This window comes from Lycium ferocissimum, chromosome 1 (genome assembly GCF_029784015.1).
Source record: "Lycium ferocissimum isolate CSIRO_LF1 chromosome 1, AGI_CSIRO_Lferr_CH_V1, whole genome shotgun sequence".
NCBI lineage: Eukaryota > Viridiplantae > Streptophyta > Magnoliopsida > Solanales > Solanaceae > Lycium > Lycium ferocissimum.
The window spans coordinates 56,041,602-56,051,454 of record NC_081342.1 but is presented as its reverse complement, the minus strand read 5'-3'; the positions used below and the strand labels follow the sequence as shown (position 1 = coordinate 56,051,454).

At 47.3% G+C, this 9,853-nt stretch overlaps 1 protein-coding gene across 1 annotated transcript; it reads left to right on the top strand.

Annotated features, from left to right (window-relative positions):
* The first annotated feature begins 993 nt into the window (after window positions 1–993).
* On the top strand, window positions 994–2,130 carry LOC132065515 (uncharacterized). The gene is made up of 2 exons (XM_059458942.1): window positions 994–1,256; window positions 1,617–2,130. The coding sequence occupies exons 1-2, from the start codon at window positions 994–996 to the stop codon at window positions 2,128–2,130; spliced, it is 777 nt and encodes a 258-aa protein (XP_059314925.1).
* Window positions 2,131–9,853: the final 7,723 nt, after the last annotated feature.

Below are 9,853 nucleotides of genomic sequence, written 5' to 3'. Positions count from 1 at the left end.
TGGCGCCCACCGTGGGGCTAAGGATAATAGTGACAGCTTATTGACTAGACAACCTTTACTTGTCTTGTTCATTTTTGTGATTTAAGGATCATGTCAAACCTAAGCCACTCCGTTCACCTCAACAAATATGAATCTAGCCAGCACAACGCAAACCTCAACAAGGTACCACCCAACAACACATCCGCCGTTGATCCCGTGGGCAACCAGCTCGTCCAAAATCCGAATGCTAATGGAGCGGATAGGCGTGGAGCCCCCGGAGGGGAGGGGGAGGAAATTAATTTACGTGTGATTTACAATTTTTTGCAGGAACACCACATCACCATGCAGCAACAGCAAGAAGCCATTGTACGACTTCAAAGGGATCTCAGCGATGCGTTGGCACCAGAACCGGACCGAGTGTCAGAACCAGTTCGAAGGGAAATGGAGGTCGGCGACAGTCATGACAGGCCGGCCATTGGCGAGTCATCAGAGATGATAAGAATGCTCGAAGCTTTGACCAAACGGATAGATTCCAACGAGAAAAAGGTGGATGACTATAACTCCCGGGTGGACCAGATCCCGGGAGCGCCTCCGATCCTCACCGGACAAGAAACCAAATACATTGTGAGAAGGCCTTTCCCTCCGAGTGCCGCACCAAAGCTGATCTCGAAGAGATTCAAAATGCCAGACATACCGAAGTACGACGGAACAACCGACCCACAAGAGCACATTACTGCCTACACATGTGCTATAGCCGGGAATGATCTCGAGGACGATGAGATCGAGTCAGTAAGCTTGAAAAAGTTTGGTGAAACTTTGACCAAAGGAGCCATGCAGTGGTACTGTTCGTTACCCCAACACTCCATCCCATCCTTTGAGTTACTTGCGGATGCCTTCGTGAAAGCTCACGCGGGGGCACGGAAGGTACAAGCACGGAAGGCGGACATATTTAAGATTTTCCAAAGGGACGACGAGTGACTCAGAGAGTTCGTTACCAGGTTCCAGCAGGAAAGAATGTTGTTACCTCCGGTTCCTGACGAATGGGCCGCCCAGGCATTCACGAAGGGACTTAATCCCAGAAGTTCCAACGCATCCCTCAAACTGAAGGAGAATTTGTTGGAATTCAGTGCTACGACTTGGGCAGATGTGCATAACAGATACGAATCAAAAATCAGAGTAGAGGATGATCAGCTTGGGCTCCCACCGGGTCCAGTAACCCGAACAAAGAACGACAGATCAAAAAGGACGTTTGAGCCGGAATACAACCCTCTGGACAGGTATCATCCTTACCGGTCGGTAAGGTCCGGCTTCCGGTCGGAGAAAAGTAGAAGTAACCCCGGTCTTAGCATGAACCGAGGAGACAGGCGGATCGACCGAGGAGACAGGTAGATTGATCGAGGTTCGTCTAGCAGAGGCCTCCAGTACAAAAACAACACCGCTGCAATCTCACGTACCGGAGAAAGCACTAGGTTGTCGGAATATAATTTCAATGTCGACTCATCGGCTCTGGTGGCGGCTATTGGAAAGATAAAAGGAGCAACATGGCCAAGACCACTCCGAACCGACCCTTCACAGTGGGATCCAAAGTTGATATGTGACTATCATGGTACCCACCGACATCGGACCGACGATTGCAGGGGATTAAGAGATGAAGTAGCTCGGTTACTCAAGAACGGTCATCTCAGAGAATTCTTGAGTGAACGAGGGAGAAATAACTATAAGAACAGGGAAGGTAACAAAAAGGTTGAGCCGGAGGAGCCTCAGCATATAATCAACATGATCATTGGCGGGGTTGAAATACCTCGAGGACCTGTCATGAAGAGGACGAAGTTCTCTATCACGAGGGAAAAAAGGAGCAGGGACTACGTACCGGATGGATTCATTTCGTTTAGCAATGAGGAAGTGGAAGGCATCACCCAACCTCACAATGATGCCCTAGCAATCTCTGTACTTATAAATAAAACTCACGTTAAACGTATTTTAATTGATCCAGGTAGCTCGGCAAATATCATCCGATGGAAGGTCGTCGAACAACTGGGTCTGTTGGATCAAATCGTACCAACAACTCGGGTCTTGAACGGGTTCAACATGGCCTGTGAAACCACCAAAGGAGAAATCACCTTGCCCGTGAACACAGTCGGAGTTGTGTAACACACAAAGTTCTACGTCATTGATGGAGAAATGAAGTACAATGCCTTGTTCGGGAGACCTTGGATACACATGATGAGAGCAGTACCTTCCACATTACACCAAATGCTGAAATTTCCAACCCCCGATGGGATAAAAATAATCCGGGGAGAACAGCCAGCCGCCAAAGAGATGTTCGCGGTCGAGGAAGCAGCACCAAAAGAACCCGCACCGAAGGACCCAACAGTAAGCCGCACTAAGAATTCAGACACGGACAAAAGGGCCAAATAGCAATCACAGAATGCGGTGGCCGAAGAGGAAGATGACTTCGGCATACCAAGATCCTTCGTGCTGCCAGACGAATCTGATGCAACGAAGTCAACAATAGAAGAACTGGAACAAGTTGTCCTCTTTATTCATCTCCCAGAAAGAAAGGTATACCTGGGCACGGGACTTATCCCGGAGCTCAAGAGTGAATTAATTGAATTTCTTAAAGCTAATTCGGATTGTTTTGCATGGTCCCATTTAGACATGACAGGAATTCCACCGGAAGTAACCACTCATCGATTAAGCTTGGACCGGAGTTTCCCCCCGGTAAAACAGAAACGAAGGCCAATGTCAGAGGTCAAACACGCGTTCGTCAAAGAGGAGGTAACAAAGTTGTTAAAAATAGGGTCCATCCGGGAGGTCAAGTACCCGGACTGGTTAGCCAACGTCGTAGTCGTACCAAAGAAAGGTAATAAATTTAGAATGTGTATCGACTTTAAAGATTTGAATAAGGCGTGTCCGAAGGATTCTTTCCCTTTGCCTCACATCGATCGAATGATAGATGCGACGGCCGGACACGCTCTGCTAAGTTTTCTTGACGCATACTCCGGGTACAATCAAATCCGAATGAACCCGGAGGATCAGGAGAAAACATCTTTCATAACAAGGTATGGGACTTATTGTTATAATGTAATGCCCTTCGGATTAAAAAACGCCGGAGCCACCTATCAACGCCTAGTTAACAAAATGTTCGAAGAACAGATAGGAAAAATGATGGAAGTTTACATTGATGACATGCTAGTTAAGTCCCTGGAAATAGAGGACCATTTAAAGCATTTGCAGGAAACTTTCGATGTTCTGCGCAAATACAACATGAAGCTGAATCCGGAGAAGTGTGCCTTCGGAGTTGGGTCGGGCAAGTTTTTAGGATTCATGGTGTCAAATCAAGGAATTAAAATTAACCCGGACAAGATAAAAGCCATCGAAGATATCACGGTGGTCGAAAATGTGAAGGGCGTACAAAGGCTGACCGGGAGAATCGCGGCCTTAAGCAGATTCATTTCCAGATCCTCAGACAAAAGTCACCGTTTCTTCTCCCTACTCAAGAAGAAAAATGACTTCGTATGGACACCTGAATGTCAACAAGCCTTAGAAGAATTGAAGCAATATCTGTCAAGCCCGCCCCTACTGCACACACCGAAGGCCGACGAGCAGTTATACTTGTACTTGGCTGTGTCCGAGATCGCGGTAAGCGGTGTCCTGGTCCGAGAGGAAAAAGGTACGCAATTTTCGATTTATTATGTTAGTAGAACTTTAGGAGACGCTGAGAAGCATTATCCCCACTTGGAAAAGCTTGCTTTAGCATTGTTAAGTGCGTCTAGAAAGTTGAAACCATACTTCCAATGTCATCCCATATGCGTAATAACTACCTACCCATTAAAAAACATAATGCACAAACCAGAATTATCCGGTAGGTTAGCAAAATGGGCGGTCGAAATCAGCGGGTATGACATCGAGTACAAACCCCGAACAACCATAAAGTCTCAAATCTTGGCAGACTTCTTGGCAGATTTTACCCCCGCGATGATACCCGAGGTTGAAAAAGAATTGTTGTTAACCTCGGGAAAAACATCAGGGGTCTGGACCTTACACACGGATGGTGCATCCAACGTAAAGGGGTCCGGACTCGGTATCGTGCTAAAAAGTCCGACCGGAGATATTATACGTCAGTCTATAAAAGCATTGTTGAAATTGACTAACAATGAAGCCGAGTACGAGGCCTTGATTGCAGGTTTAGAGTTAGCCCGGGGATTGGGCGCCGAGGTCGTTGAAGCAAAATGCGATTCCCTCCTGGTCGTGAACCAAGTTAATGGGACTTTCGAGGTAAAAGAGGATAGAATGCAGAAATACTTGGAAAAAGTTCAAGTGGTTCTACATCGGTTCAAAGAATGGACGTTACAACATACCCCGAGAGAGCAAAACACCGAGGCAAATGCTTTGGCGAACTTGGGCTCCTCGGTAGAAACGGAGGGACTAAACTCGGGCACAGTTGTCCAGTTGATGAGTTCGGTTATAGAAAACAATCAAGTCGAAGTCAACGCAACAAGTTTGACTTGGGATTGGCGGAATAAGTACATAGATTATTTGGTGGATGGGAAGCTGCCAACGGATCCTAAGGAATCACGTGCACTACGAACTAAAGTAGCGAGATACAACATGGTTGATGGTAGGCTATACCGACGTTCCTTCTATGGCCCCCTCGCCAGATGTCTAGGGCCCGACGAAGCCGACTATGCAATGCGAGAGGTACACGAGGGAACGTGCGGCAATCATTCCGGAGCAGATTCGTTGGTCCGAAAGTTGATCCGAGCAGGTTATTATTGGGATCATATGGAAGAGGATGCGAAGAACTTCGTCCGCAAATGCGACCAATGTCAGAGACACGCCCCGATGATACACCAGCCGGGCGAGTTGCTTCACCCGGTACTTTCCCCATGGCCATTCATGAAATGGGGGATGGATATAGTCGGACCTTTACCCTCGGCACCAGGTAAGGCTCGCTTTATATTATTTATGACTGACTATTTTTCTAAGTGGGTTGAAGCACAGGCATTTCAAAAGGTCCGGGAAAAAGAGGTCATCAATTTCATATGGGACCACATTGTTTGCCGATTCGGCATCCCGGCCGAGATCACATGTGACAACGGTCGACAATTCATAGGAGCCAAGGTAAACGATTTCCTCGAAGGACTGAAGATAAAGAAAATAATGTCAACTCCGTATCACCCGAATGCAAATGGACAGGTAGAATCCACGAACAAAACCATCATTCAGAACTTGAGAAAGCGTCTCGATGAGTCTAAAGGTAGATGGAAAGAAGTTCTCCCCGAGATATTATGGGCATACAGAACAACACCGAAGTCAAGCACCGGGGAAACACCATTTTCTCTGGTGTATGGCACAGAGGCTCTAATCCCGGTGGAAGTAGGCGAGCCCAGCTTCAGGTTCCAATACGCCACAAAAGAATCAAATGACGAAGCTATGGCTATAAAACTCGATTTGACGGAGGAATTGCGCGAAGTCGCTTTAGTCCGACTAGCAGCCCAAAAACAACGAATGGGCAGGTACTACAACCAAAGGACGAACCTCCGACATTTCCAAATCGGGGACTTAGTCCTTCGAAAGGTAACACTGCATACGAAGAACCCCAACGAAGGAAAACTTGGGCCAAATTGGGAAGGGCCGTACAAGGTAACCGGAATAACGGGCAAAGGGTCTTATCAGCTCGAGGCAATGGACGGACAACAGGTGCCGAACAATTGGAATGTAGCACACCTGAAGAGATACTATTGCTAAGGTACGAACTTTAACTCTAGTGAATTTCTTAAACATGTTATTTGACCCTTGCAGGCAGTAGCACAAACGAAGCTGTGATCGCCGGATTTAGGTCGAAAAACACGTGTTGCACTCTTTTTCCCTTAGCCCGATTTTGTCCCAACTTGGGTTTTCCGGCAAGGTTTTTAATGAGGCAACAACATACAGCGTGTTACTTAAAATGTCGAAGACTGGCCACGAGCCGGGACTGGGGACTCCCCGGTAACAACGATAGTGTTTTTCTTCTCATACTTCAAACATAAACACTGAGGGACTAGAGCATATAGCCCCATGAGATGTACCGAGGGCATTGAAGGGTTTCTGTGTTAGGTTATCTTTGTAAGGGCCAAACGACCGAATGAGTCGTGCCCGAATAGATTATTTTGTAAGGGCCAAACGACCGAATGAGTCGTGCCCGGATAATTCATTCTTTGTTACGGCAAAAGCAAAACATATGCCCTTAGGTTATCTGTAACCATCCGTAATTATGAAATGAGAAGAACACTTCGGTTTAGACACTGTCAAATTTCAATATCGAATCAAAACACAAACCGTTCGTGTTTCCACATACTCCCTTTTGCAAGGGACTATCCGCTACAATAAGACGAATAAACTACGAGCCCAAACAAATTCCAAGAGAATTAAGCTCGATGCAAACACAAAGGCGTTAACAGTTCGAACTAAGCCTAAGCACCATCAAAAATTTTTGATTTAAGGTCAAAAATATCGGCCTAAAATGCCCAATACGGATTCGGAGACGTCCGAATTCACGAGCATAAAATAAGGCCCATAAAAAACATAAATGACCGAAAAATGGCCTCAAGTTAGTAAGGCTCAATGGATAAGCCCACATTGCTCTAAGAATGAGCTTAATTCGGTCCGAAAATATCCACATTATATTCAACCCAAACATCAAAAGAAAAGAGGTTACATAAATAAAAACCATCATATATATATATATATATAAAATATATATCGGCATCATTCAAAATTTACACGGGGAACCAAAACCCAAAAATATAAAAACAAACCCAAAAACACAAAAGCCTATCTACTCCTCCTCCGAAGAGGCCGGATCTTCAGAGTTCGAGGGGTCATCCCCGGAGCTTTCACCATTAAATGCCTTATCCGTCTTGGCTTCCATCTCCTCGGCCTGAGCGATCTTGGCTCCAATGCCCTCGAGGCCTTGCTCCTGGATCTCACGAAGAGTGTGAACCCGAGTCAGCCATTTCATATGCTCGGCCTTCAGAACGGAGCAATCAGTGGCCGCCTGGACATTAGCAACAGCTTGATCTTGGATCCGGCGACGGGCTGCCAATGACTGGTTCAGTTGGTTGGTCAGGTTTTCCACGACCTTGGCTTGATCATCCGCCGCCTTTTGGGCCATTTTCAGAATCTCTCTCTCTGCAGAGCGCTCGGTCATCAACCTGTCGAACTCGGCCTTAAGAGCATTGAGCTCTTGCCTAAGAGCAGAAATGGCAGCCATCCGTTCTTCAAAGGCTTCGGAAGAAACCTCGGCCTCCATGACCAACCTCTCTTTATCCACCTGAAGGATGGTATATTTCTCAGCCATATTCGCCAAGTCATTCCCCGATCGGAGGTTCTCTTCCCTAGCAAGGGCAAGCTCAGTTTTGGTCACCTCGAGTTCGGCCTTGGCTACATTGAGATCGGCCTTGACGGCGTCGACCTCGGCTTTAAGAATAGAAGCGTCATCGGACTCCGACAGCCGCTTTTTCGCCTCTCGAAGAAGGGTCTCAAATTTGTGTGTTTCACGACTCTGGGCATCCAATTGACCCCGAGCGACGTCAAGTTGACTTCGCAGCTCACCATTCTCTTTTAAACTCCGAGAAATCCCTCGTGCAGCAACACCACGGCCTGCATTTGAGAATGGGTTAATATGATAGGAAAATTTTAAAAGTGTGAAATAAAAGGGTAATTCACTAGTACACACCCGGTTGCAGGAGTGCATGCTCTCATTCAGGAGACACGGCCACGAAACGTTGTCCATCTTTTCCCGATCTTCACGGGACACCAAAGGCCGGAGATAGCTAGCCACACCAACCGGACGAGATAGAAAATGCGTATCCTCCGGTACAGATACAACGGTAGATTTCATCTTCCTCGGGTCAGCACTTGGAGCGGGAAACGTACCCACAAGGTTAGACCGAGAACCCGATTCAGTAACATGCAAAGGCCGCCTCCTACCTTGGGGGATCGGGAGGTTGAAACCCGAAGGGTCAGCCCTGACTACATCGGTTGGGGCAACCTCTTCCAGCATGATATCGAGGTCTTCTTCGTGTAAAGAGGGGGAAGAAGAAGCCCCAGGCAAATTAGTCATATCGGTGGCATGCTTTTCACCGGATGGATCATCCTCGACCGCGATGACGTTATCAGAGATTCGGACTGGACTCTCTAAAGGCTGTTGGGAGCCAACATCGGGTATCCCCTACGAATCAACGTGCTGCGAGTCCGCGCCAACCATAGTTGGGTTAACCACGGGCGCCGCAGTTTGTTATACGCGGAAGGCAATCATAAAATCATCATCATCCTTCTCGGGGACATCCTTCAGTGACCGTAAGGACTCACTACGGGTCTTGGAGGGCTTCTTTCTTTTAGGACCCGTAGAAGATGAAGGCTGGGAGGACCTGCTCCGTTTCCTACTTTTGGCCACCTCGGTAACTAGTTGCTCGGTGTTGGCCGGATCGAACTATCTCCAGGGGACGCGGTCGGAGGCTCCCTCAACTGGGTTTTGTTTCGCTTTAAGCCTACAAATATAACAGGAAATCACGGGCCGAAAAAAGCCTAAAAATATAACCGAGGAGCGCGAAGTCCAAGAAGACTCACCGTGATTTTTCACCTCCCATTTGCCCGAAGACAAGTGGCTCCAAGATCGGAGCTCATGAGGGCATTGGGCCATGAGGTCCTCAAGCCACTCCTCGAGATTATCAATAACACCGGGCACCCACTTTTTGGCTATAAAACAAGAAAACAGAACGTAAATAGAGTTGGAAATCTATCGAAGACAAATTAGCATCGAAGTCACTTACGTCGTTTATTCCACTTCTCGGGGAAAGGGCGATGACTCGGAGGAATGATTTCCTCGGTCTTGACACGGACGTACCGCACCAACCATCCCCTGTCCTTGTCATCCACACTGGAAAGAATTGGGAACTTTCCACGCTTCAGAAGCTTCACTATGCCCCCGCGAAAGAAGCGGGGTGAGTAAAGTCGGATCAAGTGATCTAGAGTGAACTCGGCCTTGACTTCGTTAGCCAAAAATCGAATGCATGTAACTACGCGCCAAACGTTCGGTCCGATTTGCCCAAGACATAGTTGGTATGTCCGACACATGTCCAGAATGACGTCGTCGATTGCCGGCTTCAAATTGAACGTGAAGGGAAAAGTATAGACACTCGAATACCCCTCCACGTAGGTCGTAATATCTTCATCGGGCCTGAGATTATGATCTCCGAGGGGCCATATCTCCAACCACCATCTAGTTGGGGCGTTGGACTGACGTTCCAACCACAATCTAATCGGAGTTTTGGTAGGATCGCTTCGGTGACAGCCATGGGGTAACACCTCACGTCATAACCCCGATCCGCATTATCTCCCTTCGAGGGCTTCTCGGGAGCAAATTTCGAGTCGAAATTGTATGACAACGGCATCACGTCCCTACCACGAGGTTCATAAGGAACCTTAGTCTCCACCTCGGCAGCAGTATCGATGGCACGAGAGGAACCGACTGGAGTATTTTCACGGGAAGAAGGTCTAGAACTGGAAGCCATATTTTCCTAGAAAAAGAGTGTGAATATCTGGGGAAAATGTGATGAAGGTTTGAAGGACAAACAGAAAATTGAGAGAAATAGGAAGATCAAACAAGAAACCGATGAAGATTTGAAGAAATTTGTTGAAAAGTTGAAAGGATGGGAGATTTGAAGATTTGAAAGGGGGAAGGAAGCTTTCGGAAATTGTAAATGAGTAAAAGAGTTGAGAGTGGAGTATTTATAGAGGCAGGGGGGAACGTTTCCCATTCGTCGCCTCCCAAATGACCAATCGGGAACCGACGCGTGCCCCGTGTCAGTAAGAAGTGACATGATGGGAC

Coding starts and splice junctions, on each gene's coding strand:
- LOC132065515 (XM_059458942.1), top strand. CDS start 994: ATGTTGTTACCTCCGGTTCCTGACGAATGGGCCGCCCAGGCATTCACG. Junction 1,257..1,616: donor GAATACAACCCTCTGGACAG/GTATCATCCTTA, acceptor CGACGATTGCAG/GGGATTAAGAGATGAAGTAG.